The following is a 21,965-nucleotide window of genomic DNA, read 5'->3' on the forward strand; positions in this document are numbered from 1 at the left end:
TCCACAATAAAAGTCCACGCTTCATCCGCCGTCTCAAAGTAGTGGTGCCTCCCTCGATATGTGACCCACAGTCTTGCCGGTTGCAGCATTCCAAATTTTATCATCTTTTTATGAAGCACTGCCTTGGCCCGATTAAAGCTCGCCCTCCTTCTCGCCACCTCCGCACTCCAGTCTTGATAAACGCGGATCACCGCGTTCTCCCATTTACTGCTCCGAGTTTTCTTCGCCCATCTAAGGACCATTTCTCTATTCTTGAAACGGAGGAATCTCACCACTATGGCTCTGGGAATTTCTCCTGCTCTCGGTCCTCGCGCCATCACTCGGTATGCTCCCTCCACCTCCAACGGACCCGCCGGGGCCTCCGCTCCCATTAACGAGTGCAGCATCGTGCTCACATATGCCCCGACGTCCGCTCCCTCCACACCTTCAGGAAGACCAAGAATCCTCAGGTTGTTCCTCGTTGTGTTGTTTTCCAGTGCCTCCAACCTTTCCACACATCGTTTCTGATGTGCCTCCTGCGTCTCCGTCTTCACCACCAGGCCCTGTATGTCGTCCTCATTCTCGGCTGCCTTTGCCTTCACGACCCGAAGCTCCCGCTCCTGGGTTTTTTGTTCCTCCTTTAGCCCTTCGATCGCCTGTAGTATCGGGGCCAACCGCTTTTTCTTCATTTCCTTTTTGATCTCTTCCACACAGCATTTCAAGAACTCTTGTTGTTCAGGGCCCCATGTTAAACTGCCACCTTCCGACGCCATCTTGGTTTTTGCTTGCCTTCCTTGCTGCAATCCGGCCACTTTCTCCTCCTTTTTCCATCTGTATCCAGGGGGGATTCCCTTCTGGTTTACCAGTGTTTTTAGCCGTCAAAATTCCCGTTGGGGCTCCTATCAAGAGCCCAAAAGTCCGTTTCACCGGGAGCTGCCGAAACGTGCGACTCTAATATTACATCAGTGGGTCTGAGAGTTAGACTGCAGTGGTCCTACAAATGCAAGTGACTCCCTAGAGGGAATTCTACCGCCTCCATGTTCTAATTGAAGACCACCATTAAAAAAGGCAAACCAAGAGGAGTTTGGCACTTAGCGCCCTTGGAAGATTGCTGACCACAACCTCCACAGTGCAGATTAATCACAAACACTTTTGAATTCCAGTTATTTTGATTCTTTTCCTACTCTGACCGTGCACCTGTCGTGTGTGTCTGGGTGGAGGGTGGGATGGGTTTTTATGGAATAGTTGGGCTATTATTGTTCTACTATTTCCATTGTATGTTCATCTCTTCCTCTTTAATATTTTACTTGTAACTCTAGTGCCTGTAATTCATTGGAGCAATCAGGAGTTAATGATCTCAGACAAATACACAAATTATTGATTAATTCACTTATGTTTGGACTCCAGGGTCTGTGTGGCTGTAATTGACGGTGCACTTGCCCAGGGTATTGTAACACTTCACCTTGTCCACTACCATTCACAACTAGATGTGGTAGGACTGCAGAGCTTTGATCTGATTCATTGGTTGTGGAATCTGTAGAAAGCTGCATCCACTGTTTTAGCATGCATGTAGTGCTGAGTTGTAGCTTCATCAGGTTGTCACCTCATTTTTAGGTATGCCAGCTGCATTTTGGCCATGATTTCACTCTTCATTGAGTGACAGTTTGTCTGGTTCAGATGGAATAAAATTTTTCTGATAGTCTGTATCTGAGCTGCTAGGTCTTTTCTGAATCTCTTTAATATAAACCTGTAGCAGGGTCACACAAAACAGGTGGAAGATGGAACTTTATCTGTGGAAGATTATGTGGTGGCTACACTTAGCAATACTGTCATGGATAGAGGTTTCTGTGACAAACCGATTGCTGGGGGTGAGATTGTTACTGAGTGGTGCTACTGAGTCACTCTTGGTGGTTAATATTCAATATGCCCATATTCTGTGTCCTTGCTGCCCACTGTTCTTCAAATTAATGCGCAGCTTAGAGGAACACTTGAGGGTTGTAGGTGGTAATAAGCAGGAGGTTTCCTTTCCAATATTTGGCCACAAGTCTTTGTGGGGTCCCAAGTTATTGAAGAGGGCTCCCAGGGCCACTACTTCTCTCCCATACACATCTGTGCCATCACTTCTGCTTGATCTGTCCAGCTGGTGGGTCTGGGATACCCACAGTTGGTGATGGGAAAAGTCTCAGATACTAACTGAAAAATTAATATGAGCACGATAACACAGTGGTTAGCACTGTTCCTTCACTGATTCCCGCTTGGATCACTGTCTGTGAGGAGTCTGCACGTTCTCACTGTGTCTGCATGGGTTTCCTCCGCCCACAAGCCCCGAAAGACGTGCTTGTTAGGTGAATTGGACATTCTGAATTCTCCCTCCGTGTACCAAACAGGCACCAAGTGTGGCGATTAGGTGATTTTCACAGTAACTTCATTGCAGTGTTAATGTAAGCCTACTTGTGACACTAAGAAAGATTATTATTATTATACCAGGCTGTTGCTTAATTTGTCTGTTGGGCAGCTCTCCAAATTTTAGGACCAATCCCCACATATTCACGAGTTGCCTTTGCAAGATTGGCAGGGCTAAATGTTCTTTTGTCATGACTGAATCCTGTGGCAGGTTGTCTGCCCATTTTAATTTTGTGCTTTTTGTAGGGGTTTGATAATTGGCTTATTCTGTCTTTTTGCACCAAGAGTTAACCATATTCCGTTAAGGCTGCAGTCAAATAAAGTACAGAGCAGGTGAAAGGGTAGCCGATTTCCTTCCCTAAAGATTATTAGTCAACTTGAAGGGTGTTATGTTTCAGTCTTTAAAAGAGAAAAAAAAAATTATTCTAATTTTCTCACAAAATATCAACAACAAAATACAGAAAGAAAAGAACCCCCCCCGGGTTTCTGCTGCTGCTGACCATCTTCTAACGTTCTGCCAGGAAGTCTAGGAACAGTTGCCACCGCCTGAAGAACCCTTGCACCGATCTGCTTAAGCAAATTTCACCCTCTCCAATTTAATAAACCCTGCCATATCGTTGATCCAGGATTCCACGCTTGGGGGCCACGCATCCTTCCACTGAAGAAGAATCCTTCGCTGGGCTACCAGGCATGCACTCCCGGCTCCTCTGCCACCCCAAATATTGCGAGCCCACAGCCCAGCTTGACCCTGGACCTACCACCCTCGACACCGTCCTCGCTACGCCCTTCCAAAAGTCCTCCAGCACTGGGCACGTCCAGAACATGTGGGTGTGGTTTGCTGGGCTCCCTGAGCACCTAACACACCTGTCCTCGCACCCAAAGAACCGGCTTATCCTTGCCCTGGTCATGTGAGCCTTATGCAGCACCTTAAATTGTATGAGGCTGAGCCGCGCGCAAGAGGAGGAAGACTTCACTCTCCCCCGGGCATCCGCTCACGTCCCCTCGTCAATCTCCTCACCCAACTCCTCCTCCCACTTAACCTTTGGCTCCTCCACCGAGGCCTCCTCCTGCATCACCTGAAACGTTGCCGAGATCCTCCCCTCTCCAACCCACACCCCCGACAGCACCCTGTCCTGGACCCTGCGTGGCGGCAAAAGTGGGAACTCCACCACGTGCCGCCGAACAAACGCCCTTACCTGCATATATCTGAAGGTGTTCCCCGGGGGGAGCCCGGACTTCTCCTCCAGCTCACCCAGGCTAGCGAACTTCCCGTCCAGAAACGGGTCCCCCATCCTTCTAATACCTGCCCTGTGCCAGCTCAGGAACCCTCTGTCCATCCTCCCTGGGACAAACCGGTGATTCCCCCAAATCGGGGGACCGCACCGAGGCCCCCGCCTCCCCCCTGTGATGTCTCCATTGCCCCCAAATTTTGAGGGTAGCCCCACCACCGGGCTTGTGGTATACCTCGTTGGAGGCAGTGGCTCAGTCATCAGAGCCTCCAGGCTCGTGCCCACACAGGACGCCATCTCCAGCGTCTTCCATGCCACCTCATCCCCTTCCATCACCCACTTGCGCACCATCGCCACATTGGCGGCCCAATAATACCCACAGAGGTTAGGCAGCACCAACCCCTATCCCTGCACCGCTCCAGGAACACCCTTCTCACCCTCGGGGTCATCTGCGCCCACACAAACCCCATAACTCTCCTGTTAACCCGCCTGAAGGAAGGCCTTGGGGATCAGGTTGGGGAGGCATTGGAACAGGAACAAAAACCTCGGGAGCACCGTCATTTTAACTGACTGCACCCTACCCGCCAGGGAGAGTGGCAGCTTGTCCCACCTCTTAAACCCCTCCTCCATCTGCTCCACCAGCCTCGTGAAGTTAAGCTTATGTAGCCCCCCCCCCCCCCCCCCCCCCCCCCCCCCCCCAGCTCCTAGCCACATGGACCCCCTGGTATCTGAAACTCCTCTCTGCCCTTATTAGTTGGAGCTCACCAACCCCCCTCTCCTGGTCCCCTGGGTGTACTACGAACAATTCGCACCTCCCCATATTAAGCTTGTACCCGGAGAAATCTCCAAACTCCCTAAGGATCCTCATCACCTCCAGCATTCCCCCCCACCGGGTCCGCCACATATAGCAGCAAATCATCCGCATAGAGCGACACCCGATGCTCCTCCCCACCCCGCACCAGCCTCCTCCAGTTTCTCAACTCCCTCAACATCATGGCCAGGGGTTCAATCGTCAGTGCAAAGAGCAGGGGGGACAGGGGACACCCCTGCCTCGTCCCCCGGTGTAGCCGGAAATACTCTGACCTCCTTCTGTTCATGGCCACACTCGCCACCAGGGCCTCATAGCAGCCTCACCCACCTGACGAACCCCTCCCCGAACCCAAACCTTTTCAACACCTCCCACAGGTACCCCTATTCCACCCGATCAAAGGCCTTCTCCGCATCCATCGCCGCCACTATCTCCACCTCCCCTTCCATCGCCGGCATCATTATAACATTCAAGAGCCTCCGTACATTAGTATTCAACTGCCTCCCTTTCACGAACCCCGTCTGATCCACGTGTATGACCTGCGGCACACAGTCCTCTATCCTCATGGCCAAATTCTTTGCCAGCAACTTTGCATCTACATTTAGGAGTGAGATTGGCCTATATGACCCACACATTAGGGGATCCTTGTCTCGCTTCAGGATCAGGGAAATCAGCGCTCTAGACATCGTCGGGGGCAGAGCCCCCCTTTCCTTGCCTCGTTAAAGGTCCTTACCAACAGTGGGCCCAGCAGGTCCGAATACTACTTGTAAAATTTAACCGGGAACCCATCCGGCCCCGGTGCCTTCTCCGCCTGCATTTTCCCTATCCCTTTGACCAACTCCTCCAACCCAACCGGCGCCCCCAACCCTGCCACCTGCCCCTCCTCCACCCTCGGAAACCTCAGCCGGTCCAGGAAGTGACCCATCCCTTCCTCCTCCAGTGGGGGCTCAGACCGGTACAGTTCCTCGTAGAAGTCCCTGAAGACCCCATTGATACCCACTGCATTTCGCACCGTACTCCCTCCTCCATCCCTAACTCCCTGATCTCCCTAGCTGCCTCTCGCTTCCGAAGCTGGTGCTTCCGAAGCATCCAGCTCGCCTTTCCTCCGTATCCATAGACCGCCCCCTGCACCTTCCTCCACTGCGCCTCCGCCTTCCTGGTGGTCAACAAATCGAACTCAGCCTGGAGGCTATGCCGCTTCCTCCAACTTTGGGAACTTTAACTCGTCCAAGACTCGTCCCATATCTCCCTCATCTCCACCCGGCCCAGCCTTGTACAACTTCTCATAATACCCCTGATCTCTTCCTTTATCTTTCCCGGCTCCATCACCACCTCCCCATTCTCTGCCCGCACCCTTAAGATGTACCGCCAAGACACCGCCTGCTGCCATAACTGGTGGGCCAACATACGACTCGCCTTATATCCATACTCGTACACCCCCACCATGCCCTCTGCAGCTGCCCTACTGCTATGCCCGCTGTCAACCAATCAAACTTTCCCTGCAGCCTCTTCCTCTCCGTTGTGGCAGCCCCCCCCCCCCCGAGTATCTCCCATCTACCTCGACTATCTCAGCAGCTGCCTATGCTCCTCCCTCCTCCTTTCCATGTGGGCCTTGAACGGGATAATCACCCTCGAACCACCGCCTTCAACGCCTCCCAAAACATGGCCGCCAACACTTCCCATTCTGATTAAGCCCCACATAATTCCCAATCGCCAGTCTCCCCTTTTCACAAAATGCCTTGTCAGCCAAGTACCCCAAATCTACCCTCCACCCCAGCCTCTGCACCTGCCGCGAGCTAAGCCTAACCTCCATCCAATGTGGCGCATGGTCCGAAATCACAATTCCCACATACTCAACCCCAACCACCCCTATCAACACCAATCGACTCATCACAAAGAAATCGATTTTAGAAAACACCATGGAAATGTGCAAGAAGGACTCTCTTGGGTTCCTAAACCTCCACAGATCCACCATCCCCATATGCTCCATAAACCCTCCCAGCTCATTTGCCATCATTGATCTTTCCATTGACTTGAGTTTTGACCTGTCCACCTTTTTGGCTCCATTACACAGTTAACATCTCCGCCTAGAATTGGTTGGCTTGTAGCCAGATCCAAAATTGCTCCCAGAAACCCCTTTACAAACCCTGCATCATCCCAATTAGGTGCAGATATATTGACTAGCACCACTGGCGTCCCTTCCAGCATGTCTTGGGTCCAGAACAGGTCACTAAACCCCCTTCATTTACCATAAATTTAAACCTACCACCCCAAAATATAATCTTGTAAACATTATTGTAACATCCGATACTTTGGAGCGAGGTGGTTACTTTGCAGAACATCTCTGTTCAGTCGGCATGCATGGTCCCTGCGTTTTCAACGCCTGTCATATCCTTGGCCTGCTGCATGGTTTCAATGAAGTACAACACAAGTTCAATGAACAACTCTCCATCTTTTGATTGGGTACAATACATCCTTCTGGCCTGAACAATGAGTTCAACAATTTTGTTTCATGTTTGGCTATTCTCACTTTTTTCTTAATGTCTTTATTTTGCATTCAGGCAGCTGCTATAGCCATTCAGACCTCCTCGACACTCACCTTTTGTTTTTTTACTTGTCCCATCACCGTTTGGTTTTGCACCACAACCTTTTGTGACTTTACTTTCTCCTGCCCTCTATGCTATCACTTGTTCAGAACCGATTATATTTTCTAACATTTGCCAGTCTCCACAGATGCTGCCAGACCGGTTGAGTATTTCCAGCATTTTCTGTTTGTTTCAGATTTCCAGCATCGACTTTAGTTTGATTGATTTAATGTCAATCTAGTAGCTTCATGGTCACGATGACTGATTTTAGAGTTCTAGTCCACTATCATAATAAATTAGACTACTGTTCCTATATATGGTGAGCAAGTAGGAGAACTGGCCTTGTAACTGATTACTGTATAGTCAGGGTCACTAATTAGTAATCAAGTGTGAACCCCATGTTGATGTGCTTTTTCCCCCCCCCTTTTCAGCCTGGTTCCTGGACACCGAGACTTGGTGTCAGACTATGAAATCTCCCTTCACAAATAGACCATTGCAGAAGAAAGAGTTGCAAATAAAAAATGGATTTTTTTCAGAAGTTATTTTTTCATTTATAAAATATCTGCGGAAACTGCTCTTGGTTTTCCTTGTGTTGTAGTAGAGCTGTCCTACAGAACAGGTATAGGTGGAAGAAAATGTTGGGTGGGAGACGGTGAAGAATGCACAGTGGCTTCGTATTGATGCCTTTGGCGCTGAAAAGGGGAGGCACTAAATGTGTAAGCTTAGTCTTGATTCCGAACAGGATCCTTAACTCTATAAATATAAGTTTTATGTTGGGACCTTTACGCAGATCCAGTTAAGCACCAGCTGGAGTATTGTGGCCAATTTCAGCCTTGAAGGCGCAGAAGAGCTTTTCTATTAGACTGACGCCAGGATTAAAATACTTCATTTACAAAGAGAGACCAGAGGAAGGAGGTCATTCCCCTCCTTGAAACAGAGAAGGGTAGCAGTTCTGTTTAAAATGATTAAATAGTTTTGATTACTTACCTGCAAGCAACAACTATTTTCAACAGCAGAAGTGTCAGAAGCCAGAGAATACAGATTTACAGTAATTGACAAAGGAACCAGAGGCAACAATAAGAAAATAAAATTACGCAGTGAGTTATTATGAACAGGAGAGTATTGCCTGAAAGGAAGTAGATTCTATAGCACCTTGCAAAAGGAAAAATTGGGTGGGGTTTTTGAGTCGGATCCACCCCAAGACCCAAAATCCCCGAGAAAGGTCAAAGGAACGGGAAACAGTCTGCAAAACTTTACCCGCCTGTGACTATTCCTGTGGTTGGTGGGACAGGAAACTTTGTGGTGCCTGAAATTGGCCATAATACTCCAGCTGGAAAATTTACCCCATTAAGATTTTCATGGCTATTGGGGAAGTGCAGGATTTTCAAGGAACCGCGACCAGCACAATGGGCTGAATTGCCTCCTCTGTTGTATCCTTCTGTGATTCCATGCTACTCCAGAGTTCCATATAGCTGTGATGAGATGAATGGCAAAACTCCGTGTGCTCTCTTTGAATAATTACTGCTTCTCTAATCCAGAAAATTCAAGTTTCTATATCAAGACGTGCTATCCAAAGCTTCTGACCTGCTGAGTGAGGCTTATCCATCTTTTAATACGATGGCCCAAAACCTCCTGCGTCCCCAGTGTGCATTTGGGGGTACCCCAATAATGAACTGGGGAAACGTGCTAGGAAGCTCTGACATAAGGGTTTACCTGGAAATTGTCCAGAAAGGCTAAACTCTGGACAATTATGCTGGGCTGGGAACCATTGATCAAAGCAATAACTTTGGATGGTTCTGTTAGTTGTTCACTGATAGTTACTCTGAAAGAGTCGGAAGGAAAAATATAACTTGAGTAACTATTTAAAAAACTGATACCGTGTCCCGCAGCAGCCACACCGCATACCCACGCCCCCTCCTGGTCTAACTTGTCACCCCCCCCCCCCCCCCCCCCCCCACTCTGGTCTGGCTCCTTGCTCTCCCCTGCCATTTCAACACTTCCCCCTCCCCTCAGGTCTCTCTCTCTCTCTCTCTCTCTCTCTTTCCCCCCCCCCCACTTGCTTGTGTCAAACTTACCTTCCTCTGTTAAACATTTAAACACTGCTTCATGGCAGCTGGATAGTAAAGGACAGCTTGGAATTGCCGTAATTTAGCATATAGATATAGTATGTTGATCCTAGATAATTAAGTGATTAAAGCAGAACTTGGGCAGAGAGAAAAAATGTTCCAAGGGCAAGCGTTAGTTGTAGGTGGGAAATGTTTGTGATTGCACTGTTAGCCTGTGAATTTGTACACATGCCAAAGAGCACGCCCTCTGTGTGCAATTATTGTAGCAGGGAATACATTTCCCAGAGTTCCTGCTGCTGCCTTGGAAGTTGGAGCTATCTCTGTGTACACTTTGTTGTAGCATACCACAGTCTCTGCTGGTCTTGTTACCACTCAAACTGTGTCTTTTCAAGGTCTTTCACATCCTTCCTAAACTGTGGCAACTAGAACAGGATGCAGTACTTAAGTTGTGGCCTAACCCGAGTTTAATAAGGGTTCAGTATAACTGCCCTCCTTTTGTAGTAGATACCTCTATTTACGAAGCCCGAGATGCCATATGTTTTGTTAATTATTTTCTCAATGTCTCCTGCCATTTTGAAGATCACTGCACAAAGATTCCTCTATCTCTGCACACTTATCAGCAAGGTAGCATAGTGGTTAGCACAATTGCTTCACAGCTCCAGGGTCCCAGGTTCGATTCCCGGCTTGGGTCACTGTCTGTGCAGAGTCTGCACGTTCTCCCCGTGTGTGCGTGGGTTTTCTCCGAGTGCTCCGGTTTCCTCCCACAGTCCAAAGATGTGCAGGTTAGGTGGATTGGCCATGCTAAATTGCCCTGAGTGTCCAAAATTGCCCTTAATGTTAGGTGGGGTTACTGGGTTATGGAGATAGGGTGGAGGTGTGAGGTTGGGTAGGGTGCTCGTTCCAAGAGCCGGTGCAGACTCGATGGGCCGAATGACCTCCTTCTGCACTGTAAATTCTATTCTATCAGACCTGTGAAATTGAATCTCCCTAGCCCATGCACTAAAGTAAATCACATAGAACATACAGTGCAGAAGGGGGCCATTTGGCCCATCGAGCCTGCACCGATCCACTTAAGCCCTCACTTCCACCCTATCCCTGTAACCCAATAACCCCTCCTAACCTTTTTGGACACTAAGGGCAATTTAGCATGGCCAATCTAACTAACCTACACGTCTTTGGACTGTGGGAGGAAACCGGAGCACCCGGAGGAAACCCACGCAGACACGGGGAGAACGTGCTGACTCCTCACAGACAAGTGACTCAGCAGGCAATCGAACCTGGGACCCTGGCGCTGTGAAGTCACAGTGCTAGCCACTTGTGCTACCATGCTGCCCTCGCACTTTGCTGTATTACATTCCACCTTGTTACGGACGTCTGGTGAACTCTCCACAGTGGCGAAGAGACTGGACTGGGTGCCATAACCTCTTCAGTTTTAATGCAGTGTGGAAAATCGATTCGTTCCAATAGTAATAATATAAGAAATAGGGCTTTTATTTTTATAAACAACTTTATTAAGACAAAAGAAGGCAATCAGATTACATACAGTTTCTTAACCTTAACACACTTGTCCCCATTAGACAACACTGTAACAAAACATGCTTTTCTCCTGCCACTTTCCCAGGCCCTCAAAGGCAATATTTGCATTTACAAAACAACTTTACTTCTGGTAGGGGCCTTCACTCTGAACCCTTTTCCAAAGCCTGCTTCGGTGGCAACGTTCGTGACTTCGCTGCTCGGTTTCCACAGCCACTACCTGTAACTGTTCAAAACAGCATTTCCCGCCTCGCCCACCTCGCCCGTCTCGCCCTCCTCGCTGTCTAAGCTTTGCCCAGCCCCTCAAACAGAGATTCTCCCCTGAGCTGGCTAGACTTGAATCCATTATCGCTATCATAGGTGCCATTAATTTAAATATAGATTGGACAAACCATACTAGCAATGGTACAGTGGAGGTAGAGTTCCTGGAGTGTTTACGTGATGGTTTTTGAGACCATAAAGAAAGGTGGCTCAACCATGGCTTACAAAATAAATTAGGGATAATATTAAGTCTACAGAGGAGACATAAAATTGCCAGAAAAAGCAGGAAGCCTGAGGCTTGGGAGCATTTTAGAATGTAGCAAAAGAGGTCAAAACATTTGATCAAGAGAGAGAAAATAGAGTATGAAAGTACAATTGCAGGGATCATAGAAACTGACCATAAAACCTTCCATGTGTATGGGAAAAGAAAAAGATTAGGAAAGACAAATGTTAGGTCCCTTACAGTCAGAAGCCGGGGAAATTATAACTGGGAACGAAGAAATGGCGAAGTATTTAACATATTTCAATGCATAATATTGAACCCGGCTCGTTCAGAGGGTCGGTGCAGATTCGAAGGGCTGATTGGCCTCCTCCTGCACTTTAGGTATCTTTGCTTTCGGTCAGTCTTCAGAAAAGAGGGCACAATTAACCCCCCAGAAATGGTCTGGTAAAAGGGCGGAATTTAAATGAATCCATATTTGTAAGAAAATGTTGCTGGAGAAATTAATAGTTAATGGCAGACAAATAACCCAGGGCTTGATGATCTACATCCCAGAGTATATAAGGAGGTAGCCCTGGAAATATTGGATGTATTGGTGATCATCTTCCAAAATTCTATAAACTTTGGTGCAGTTTGTACAGATTGGAGAGTGGCAAATGTGATCCCACTATTTAAAAAAGGGAGGGAGAGAAAAAAGGGAGAGTTACGGACCAATTAGCCTAACATTAATAATGGGGACGATGCTAGAGTCGATTATAAAGCATGTGATAACAGAGCATTTGGAAAGCATTTAACGGGTTTAACCCGGTTGATGAAAAATACAACATATGTATCTAATCTACTGTAGATTTGAGGATGTAACTAGTAGAATAGGTCAGGGAGAACCAGTGGATGTGGTGGACTTTCAGAAGGCTTTTGATAAGGCCCCTCAATAAGAGGATAGTGAGAAAAATGAAAGCACATGGAATGGGGGTAATGTATTGGCATTGAGTTCTGGGTATTATTTGAACTAAATTCAAATTCGTTCATTTAGAACTTTAACCAAAAAAGGCAATAAGGGATAGTCGGTGAACTAAAGAAACTTTACTTAAGATTTGAGTGAATATTTAACAAAAAATGCAGCGAATTGAGGGGTGTATTATGCCTCTTGCTTTACGGTTCGGCTTGGGGCTCGATGTGAAATTCTGCTTCCATTCTCTCTCCATAACCTCCATTCTGCTTCCCTGTGGATAGCTTTGCTCACTGAAAGCTGCTGTTTATTAACCCATTCCAAACCACAACCCATAACATGATTAAGGATGTTATTGTTTTCTGATTGGCCTGAATGAGGCAAGGCTAATTATTAATTGGTTCAAGGGGTGCGTGATTAATCTGTGATTGGTCTAGGTGGGCATGATCATGTCCAGTTGATTTCTCAAGGGTGATGGTCATCTATTGATGTAATTTCCTATATTCCTCTGACTGGCCCTCTAAGGTGTCAATTACTTGTGGGACCATCCCTCTCATTAAAGTTTGTTTCTGTCACCTCTTGCTAAGATCAAAGCATGTTTTGTGGGATCTTCCTTGCTCATTTGTTTGTAATGGATGAGTATGCTATCCTATCCTCATGCACAGTCTTGGGATTTGCTTAATTGGTGCAAACTCCTCATTTAATCAAATCCTTATCAGTTACTGTTTTAGAGGGATTGTCCTTTACCCTGGGTCTTGGGGCTTGGAATGAGTGTTAGAACAAAGAATAAAGTGGTAATGTTGCTTACAGTTTAAAATTATGCGTATCCAATACAGAACATTAAAGTAGACGAGCGCAAATCAATAGTCACTGTTTAAAATGTGATGTTCCAAATCAGTCTCCTTGTACGTTTAATTGATACATAGGATGGGATTTAACTAAATGGGAACAAAGTTCCATAGCGAACGCATTTAGCCACCTGTTTCCCATGCTCGCAGTGCCGAGAAACACCCCGCTATTCAATATGCACCCTCCCCTGGTAAGATAGGGGGCCTCAGCGGAGAATGCACAGCCAAGGCCATACATAGCTCCATTTTCTGCACTGAGGAGCTCTGTTCACCAGAACGCCTCAGTGTTGCGAGAGATCGGGATGGGGATTTTAAAATGGTGACCTGATCTCTGGAGCCTCCGATTCAGCTGGCGACCCCAGCTCCCGCGTAGGGCACCTCCGGCCCGATCACCGCCATGTGTAAAATGTCAGCATTGTAACGTCTTGCAAGATCGCATTAGATCTTGCGAGGCATTGCAAGCTGGGTAGATCCAGGGAGCGGGGTCTCTCGGCTTCTATTGGCCACGGTGCCCGCACTGCTTTTCAGGTGCAATGTAGCCGTTCGATCACGCTAATAGTGTTAAATAATAATGATCTAAATTACAACTAATCACACGCTGTCACAAAGTTTTAACTCTGATACAAAGTTTTTAAAACAGCAATTGCTCTTTAAACCTATGAGCTAAACTAATGTAAGGAGCTGTTATACTTTCCTCCCTTCCACCCATAAATTCCTGCCAGCCTTTTTGCTGATAACAAATGTGAACTGCCCGTACAACCTTGAAGGCTACAAACCCCTGCAGTAATTTACAACCGAGGCTGCTTCATGCGTTATCTGTGATTAGCTCACAGAGTTAGCTTTATTCTCGCTATGGTTAGCTAACTATAGAGTTAGCTTTATTCTCGCTATGGTTAGCTAACTATAGAGTTAGCTTTATTCTGCCTAAAATCTCAACAAGCGACATCGTGTCAAGTGAAGCTAAGAATAGCCACATGATGCTAAAACTAAAATTCACTACCCGTTTAATCCGAATCATATAGTAGTATGTTGATTAATTATTGCACCAAACCAAAGCTATTTGTGTGACATCAATTTACCTACAGCATGGATTGAGGATTGGTTGACAGACGGGAAACAGAGTGGGAATAAATGGGTCTTTTCCCAAGTGGCAGGCAGTGACTAGTGGGGTACCCAAGGATCAGTGCTTGGGCCCCAGCTTTTCATGATATGTTTTAATGACCTGTGTTGACTTCTATCTTTATTAATACCACAAGATGAGGGTACGTTCCGTGTATTGGACAAATGACCACACAACCAGTATATTAGTTCAATTATAGTTTATTATTAAACATAGGATTGGTTCTATATTAATAACTTCCATGCTACTACACATAAGACTATATCTAACAGACTATATCTAACAGCTTAATTTACCTTAACTTAACTTTTAAGTGACCGGCTCGGTGCAGGTTAGATAAGGCCTTTATCTGGTTCCCCACATGTGGCGGCTGGAAGTTGTCAAGTGCGTCTGGGCTGAGGTTCGTCCTTCTGTAGCGATCGCGGGTCTGTGAACTTGGCTGGTCAATATGCTGCAGTTGGTGGGGCAGAGGCCAGTCCCAAAAGAGAGAGAGCATTGGCCGCGCAGTTCCTCATCCTCCAATCTTTCACGCTCTTTTGGGAGGTCCCAACTCGGGATCCAATGGATCGATAGGAGTTCGATCACCCTAATCAATTCTGGCCAATTAGGGGCGGGTACCTTGATAATTGGGCGGGTCCTGGTTGTTATTGTCCATGGCACGTATGCACTCCCAAATAAGGTGAATAGGCGCCCCGAGTCTGTTACTACTGTTATGTTTGAATCTAAGTCCCATTGTCCAGGGGAGATCTGTGATTGACCTTGCGCAAGTGCAATTTTCGTATAGGTCTGTTTTGCTTTTTACCAATACACACAAGCTGTGTCTTCTCGGTGTCCCAGCCTGACCACAATTCCCATTATCATTTGCGGGTGGCCATTTTAGATGGCCACACCTGGATGATGGAACCAAATGTAACATTTCCAAGTTTGTTTGCTGATGAAACAAAACTGGGCAGAATAGCAAGTTGTGAGGAGGCTTGAAGGTGATTTAGGCAAGTTGCATGAGTGGGAAAACACATGGCAGATGCAGTACAAGGTGGCTAAATGTGAAGTTATACACTTCGGCGTGAAAAACAGAAAGGAAGAGCATTATTTAAATGGTAATCTGGGTGCCCTTGTACACCAGTCAATGAAAGTGGAGAGGCAGGTGCAGCAAGCAATTAGGAAGGCAAATTCACAGAAACATACGTAGAAAATAGAAGCAGGAGAAGGCCATTCGGCCCTTCGAGCCTGCTCTGCCATTCATTATGATGATGGCTGATCATCAAGTTCAATACCCTGATCATGCCCCCCCCCCCCAGCCCCCCCCCCATATCCCTTGATCCCTTTAGCCTCAAGAACCATATCTGATCCCTTCTTGAAATTAGCAATGTTTTCGCCTCAACTACTTTTTGTGGTAGTTGACCTTTATTGCAAGAGTATTTGAGTTCAGAAGTAGTTATGTCTTACTGCAGTTATGGAGGGCCGGTGAGACCACATCTGAAGTATTGCATGCAGTTTTGGTCCCTCTCCCTAAGAAAGGATATGCTTGCCACAGAGGGAGTGCAGCGGATGTTCACTAGGCTTATACTGGGATTGTTGGAATTATCCTTTGGGAAGAAATTGGTTTGACTAGGCCTGTACTGTTTAGAAGGATGAGAGGAGATCTGATTGAAATGTATAAAATTCTAACCGGGCTGGATAAACTAGTTGCAGGGAGGATGTTTTCCCTGGTTGGGGAATCTAGAACCAGGGGACACCGTCTCAGGATATGGGGTAGACCATTTAGGACTGAGATGAGGAAACGTTTCTTCACTTAAAGGGTAGTGAACCTGTGGAATTCGCATCCACAGAAAGTTATGGAGGCCAAGTCATAATGTATTCAAGAAAGAGATAATTTTAGAAGATGTTCATGGCATCAGGGGTTATGGGGAGAAAGTGGGCATGTGGTATTGAGATAAGATCATATTGAGTGACGGAGCAGGCTTGCTGAAAGGCCTACTCCTGCTCTTGGTTTCCATCTTTCCTCTCTTCCTAAACTCTTTCACTCACCAAACTCAAACTTAATGCAGCCTAAAGCAGCACTCACTCACCAAACTCAATGCAACCTAAAGCAGTGCTCACTCACTCACTCACCCCCCCCCCCCTCAGAATTATTCTCTCACCCCTCACACACATTTACTTGCTCCCTCTGACACTCGCACACACTCTCCCCTCACACTCATTCCCCTCACACACACGCAGTCCAATGCAGCCCAAAGCCGTACTACGGTGCAGACAAAGGCAGCCTGTTCATATGATCCTTGATTCAAGTTTCCGAAAACTAGTTGAAGCCAGTTATCTAGCTCAACTTTCCCCAACCCAAAGAGCAATTTTTGGTTTATTGCTAAATTAAAGAAAAGACTAGACTTTAGATAGAAATACATCATTAAATAAATTAACCGTTGAAACTCCCTCTCTCCCTCACTCCCCAATTTCCAATTTAAGCAATGTAATGCACACAAAGCAGCACTCCAGTGCAGATTCGTGCAGTTCTTTATTTATGGTTCGAAATCGGAACTGTGATCCCAGTCAATAAGAGAAGGGAAGTGTCATTTTATGATCATTATGGAACTAGAGATGTGAGGAAGTATGAGCTATATTACAAACCAGCTTGTCCCTCAGTTGAGCTGTATTCAAGAGCCTTGCAAGTTGCTGAGGGAGAAAAGCTTGGAACTGACACACACATTCTCATCTGCTTTTAGATACCGACCAGAAAAAGCCCCAGGAGAAAAAGGATGCACGGCGGATGTCTTTCCAGAAGCCCAAAGGGACCATTGAATACACGGTGAGTGTGGGCGAGTCAGGAACTGGCTGGTTATATAGGTCTTGAGGGCACCTCCTCAGATTATTTTATAATTGGGGAGATCCATTTGGATTAAAATATTTTAGCCCTCCTGTCGTCCCACAAAGCAATCCCTCCTTAGCCTGAACTCCAAATCCTGTTGCCCTGGAGCATTCCATGCAGCTCCCCACCAATTCCCAATGCTTGAAAAAAATGGCGCCTACTTTGCCTCTATTGACTCCTCTTGAAATAACTCTGCAGTAAATTGCCAACAGTTTAGGAGATGACTGGAAGTGATGTGTGAATTTCAGATGGCACGTGAGATACTCAAGAGGTTCCCTCTCCCTAACATTGTCTTTTTTTAAATCGACTTGTATTAAAGTACATTATATCTGAAATTTAAAGAAAACCTGCAAGGGAAAATCACAGCCTTGTAAGTCTGTGCAATTTAGTTCTTCCAGTTCTACATGCTGGAACAAACTCTCTTTTAATGGCTTGGTTAGAAAATATTTCCTAAAAAAACACCATGCCCTCGCACTAGTATCGCAACAGCTGTATTTAACATTGTTTGTTAATGGAATTTTGTTAAGGAGTGATTTTTCACAGTATTTCTTAATGGTATTAGCAGCAACTTTACTAAGCTGTGAGCGATCAAAGGTATATTGAGACAATTATTGAGTAGCTTAATGCTCCAAGCAGTTTATTTCTTTTAAATGCTTTTATTTATATCTTAATATGGCAGGAAAGAAATCATGATGATGGTCTTTTTTGGGTTTCATTTTTTGGGGGATGTGGTGGTATGTATTAGGGGTAGTATGGTACCCGTGAAGCTGAGAGGCTATTGGCTGACAGGTCCCGGGTCCTGGTTGGATCTGCTGCCTGCTGGCTCCGCCCTGAAGGTGGGGTATAAGAGCTCGAGTTCTCCCAGCAGCCTCATTCTGTAACTGAACTGCTGGGGAACCAGTCTTGCTTAATAAAGCCTCGATTGATTTCATCTCTTCTCGACTTGAGTGAGTAATTGTTGCGCTTCAATTTATTAAGCAAGCTTAAAAGACTATGGAGCTCCAGATCGCCCCGGAGTGTCTGCGAATCAGCCCCCCTGCAGCAAACTCGGCAGCAGTGTTTAAACACTGGCTAGCATGCTTCGAAGAGTACCTTCGAACGGCCCCCGGCCGGACCACGGAAGATCAGAAAATGCAGGTCCTGCATTCCAGGGTGAGCCCGGAGATCTACACGCTAATCGAAGACGCGGAGGATTTCCCGACGGCGCTCGCCATGCTGAAAGCTGTCTACATTCGGTCCACCAACTCGCGAAGAGACGGCAAATCCCCGACGAATCGCTCGACGAGTTCTACAGCGCGCTCTTGATTCTGGGAAGGAACTGCAACTGCCCGTCGGTGAGCGCAAACGGGCACAATGAGCTCCTAATCAGGGGTGCTTTTGTGGCAGGCATGAAGACAGTTAGAAAGAGACTCATTAGGACTCACAGAGGCACGGGCCCTTGCGGCCTCCCTCGACGTGGCCTCACAAAATGCCCGCGCCTACGGCCCCGACCGCGCGGCAGCCCCTTGGGCTCCGTGGACCCCCGTTGCGACCAACTCCCCGGCACCCCCCCACCCCCCCGCAAGCCTGGGCAGCCAGAGCACCAGACAATCCCGGTGGGCCCCGCTGCTATTTTTGCGGGCAGGTGAAACAACCCCGGCAGCGCTGCCCGGCCCGCGCAGCTATTTGTAAAAGCTGCGGCAAAAAGGGGCATTATGCAGCGGTGTGCCAGTCCCGGGGGGTCGCCGCAATCTCCGGGGATGAACGGGGACAACAGACTCAACCCCCCCAGCGCTCCATGTGCGGCCCGCGGGCGCCGCCATTTTGGGCCCTGGACACCACGAGGGAAGGATGGGCGCCGCCATCTTGTGACACCCCCCCCCCCCCCCCCCGGCCACGTGCGATCCATTGGGGTGGCCATTTTGTCCACCACCGACCGCGTGCGATCCATGGATGCCGCCATCTTGGCTGGTAGCCAAGGACCCCACGGGGCCAGAAGAAAACGCCACGGTGCAGCAACCTAGACTGGCTTCGATGACCCTGGACCAATCGCTGCCCCGGACGCTCCAAATGGCAACGACAACGGTGCTGGTCAATGGGTATGAGACGCCATGCCTAATCGACTCTGGGAGCACGGAAAGTTTTATCCACCTGGACGCGGTAAGACGCTGTTTTCTCTCTATTCGTCCCAAGAGTACCCAAAAGATTTTCCTGGCTGCGGGGTCCCATTCAGTCGAGATCAAAGGGTTCTGCATCGCGAACCTAACGGTGCAGGGGAGGGAGTTTAAGAATTATAGGCTGTATGTTCTTCCCCCAACTCTGCGCTCCCACTCTCTTGGGGTTAGATTTCCAGTGTAACCTCCAGAGCCTTGCGTTCCAATTCGGCGGCCCAATACCCCCACTCACTATCTGCAGCCTCGCGACCCTCAAGGTTGAACCGCCTTCCTTGTTTGCGAACCTCACCCCGGATTGCAAACCCGTCGCCACTAGGAGCAGACGGTACACCATGCGAACCACCACCCCGCCGGGTTCTTTTTTAACAAGGGGTGAATGTGGTGGTATGTATTAGGGGTAGTATGGTACCTGTGAAGCCGAGAGGCTATTGGCTGACCGGTCCCGGGTCCTGGTTGGATCTGCCGCCTGCTGGCCTGAAGGTGGAGTATAAGAGCTTGAGTTCTCCCAGCAGCCTCATTCTGTAACTGAGCTGCTGGGGAACAAGTCTTGCTTAATAAAGCCTCAATTGATTTCATCTCTTCTTGACTTGAGTGAGTAATTGTTGCGCTACAGGGGATTTTCAGCGAAGGCTTTTTGTCCATTGGTATTGGAAGTTCTACTGTGGTTGTTTTTCTTTGGTTAGGCTTCAATGCCTCACAAAAGGAATTTTATTGATGTGGAAACAGAAAATGATGGAAAAACTCAGCAGGTCTGGCAGCATCTGTGAAGAGAGAAACCACTCTGAAGAATTCATCTCTCCACAGATGCTGCCAGATCTGCTGAATTTATCCGGTATTTTCTGTTTGTAGAATCCCGGCATTCACAATATTTTGCTTTTACTTTAAAGAGGTAATGACTGCAACCACGGGCCCAAACCAAGGGGTGCATGACACCTTTAGGGTGGTGGTGAAGGGGATACATCTTGTTCTTCCTTCGTTAAGTTGATCCTTTTGGAATCCTGTGGATTCAAAGCTGTGGAGATCTACTGTCTGCAGGACATCCCCAGAACTGGATACTTCAACATAAGCTTAAAGAACATTGTAGTATGCATGCTCCTCAAGGTGTTTGAGGAGCAGAGTACCACAGCTGAGAATCTTCACTGCAGTGCTACTGTTTACTCTGCCATAGTAATGGAATCCCTACAGTGCAGAAGGAGGCTATTTGGCCCATCGAGTCTGCACCGACCCTCTGAAAGAGCACCCCTACCTAGGTCCACTCCTCCGTCCTATCCACGTAACCCCACCTAATCTTTGAACACTAAGAGACAATTCAGCTTGGCCAATCCACCTAAACCTGCACCTCTTTGGACTGTGGGAGGAAACCGAGCACCCGGAGGAAACCCACGCAGACATGGAGAAAATGTGCAAACTCCACACAGACAGTCACCCGAGGTTGGAATCAAACCTGGGTCCCTGGCGCTGTGTGGCAGCACTGCTAGCCACCGTGCCAACCATACACCTCTAAACTCACATGTTTCTGTCATGGATGGGCACACCTTCCTTGCCAATACCTATTGGGAACTGCAAGAGGGTCTTTGGGATTTGGACAAGCAAACAACAGGTCAAATGAGAAGATCCGGGGAATCTGGGACTACGTTGTTTAGACCATAGAAGGACATAGAAGCAGAATTAGGCCACTCGGCCCGAGTCTGCTCCGCCGTTCAATCATGGCTGATATTTTTCTCATCCCCATTCTCCTGCCTTCTCCCCATAACCCCTGATCCCCTTATTAATCAATTACATTGGACAGCCCAAAGTTTGTTGCTCCTGTAGAAAATTTGTCGAAGTGGTTGTCTGTAATAATGGAGACAGGATGGCAATCTGACAAAGGACTGCAAGTGACTGCACCCTTGTGTGATGGGGCAGGCAAACTCTAGAATATTTGCCCGAAACCCTGCCTCAGTAATGCACAGGTGGTGACACATGCAAATGGAATAGCGAACATGACTTCCACAAAGGTACCCGACAATCCACCACGCACTCTAATGAGAATGGGGCAGAGTAAGACACAGGGAGGGACAGGAGGAAGTGAGGCAGCATTCTACCAAATATCAACACCTGAGCATCCACTCCTCAGCATACTAAATCAATGGAGAAGGAATTAGCACCCGAGGGACAAGTAGGGGAGTGCAGCTAGTGAAGAAGACCAAAAGGAAGGGGCCAAGCTGTTCCCCCTGACCAGCGGCATGCATGACTGGGACTGCTAGTCTTCCGATGAGGAAGGACAAGGCTAGCCTACTGAAGAAGCAGCAAAGCCTGATGGAGCTAGAGAAGGAGATACTCTTCCTCCAAAATAATGGAGACAGCGCGAGGCCAGCACACCCCAGCACCATGACGCTGGGAGCAGTAAAGTGCTCAGCACACCCCAGTTCTGGAAGTTGGAGCTGCAATGCCATCTCGGGCAAATGGATTGAATTACTTCTTTCAAAAGGGAAAACCTCGCTCCTTGCAAGAACGCACCTCCTATTGTCACCCGGTGGAACAATTCTAACCAGACAAACCAGGTGGATTTCCTCAGCCCGTCACATGTGAGACAATATAGGTAGGCAGCATATCCAAGCACTGTGTGCACCTGTTGCCTGGTTTAAGGTGCTAGATTAAGGTTCCAGTCTGAGTGAGAGCATGGGTTTGAATCTCACCCCAGCCATCGTCTGAGTTGTCTAATATTTTAATTGCTGCTGCTGATTTTTGTGCTATGGAGGCCCAATCAAGAGCCTGGGGATTTGTGCAGCTACTGCTGCAAATACAGACTCGGGGGGCCTGGAACTGGGGCCTTGAGGTCTGCATTGCTGACTGCAGCAGATCAGGAGGAAGGACCACATGGATTTATTTCTGCTTTCTATCCAGAGGTTGGTGCCGCAGTCTTTGTGTGTGGTGTGCTGGAGAGGTGTATATCTGTGGAACTCTGC

The 21,965-nt window shown here is 47.7% G+C and overlaps 1 protein-coding gene across 3 annotated transcripts in view; it reads left to right on the plus strand.

Annotated features, from left to right (window-relative positions):
- The window catches only part of oxr1a (oxidation resistance 1a), a 704,666-nt gene that overhangs the window by 400,892 nt on the left and 281,809 nt on the right, over positions 1–21,965 (plus strand). For all 3 annotated transcript variants that reach the window (XM_072467220.1, XM_072467219.1, XM_072467221.1), the window contains exon 4: positions 16,722–16,804. In XM_072467220.1, the coding sequence (XP_072323321.1) occupies positions 16,722–16,804 (83 nt within the window). The remainder of the gene's footprint in view (positions 1–16,721; positions 16,805–21,965) is intronic.

Source organism: Scyliorhinus torazame, chromosome 11 (genome assembly GCF_047496885.1).
Source record: "Scyliorhinus torazame isolate Kashiwa2021f chromosome 11, sScyTor2.1, whole genome shotgun sequence".
Taxonomy (NCBI): domain Eukaryota; kingdom Metazoa; phylum Chordata; class Chondrichthyes; order Carcharhiniformes; family Scyliorhinidae; genus Scyliorhinus; species Scyliorhinus torazame.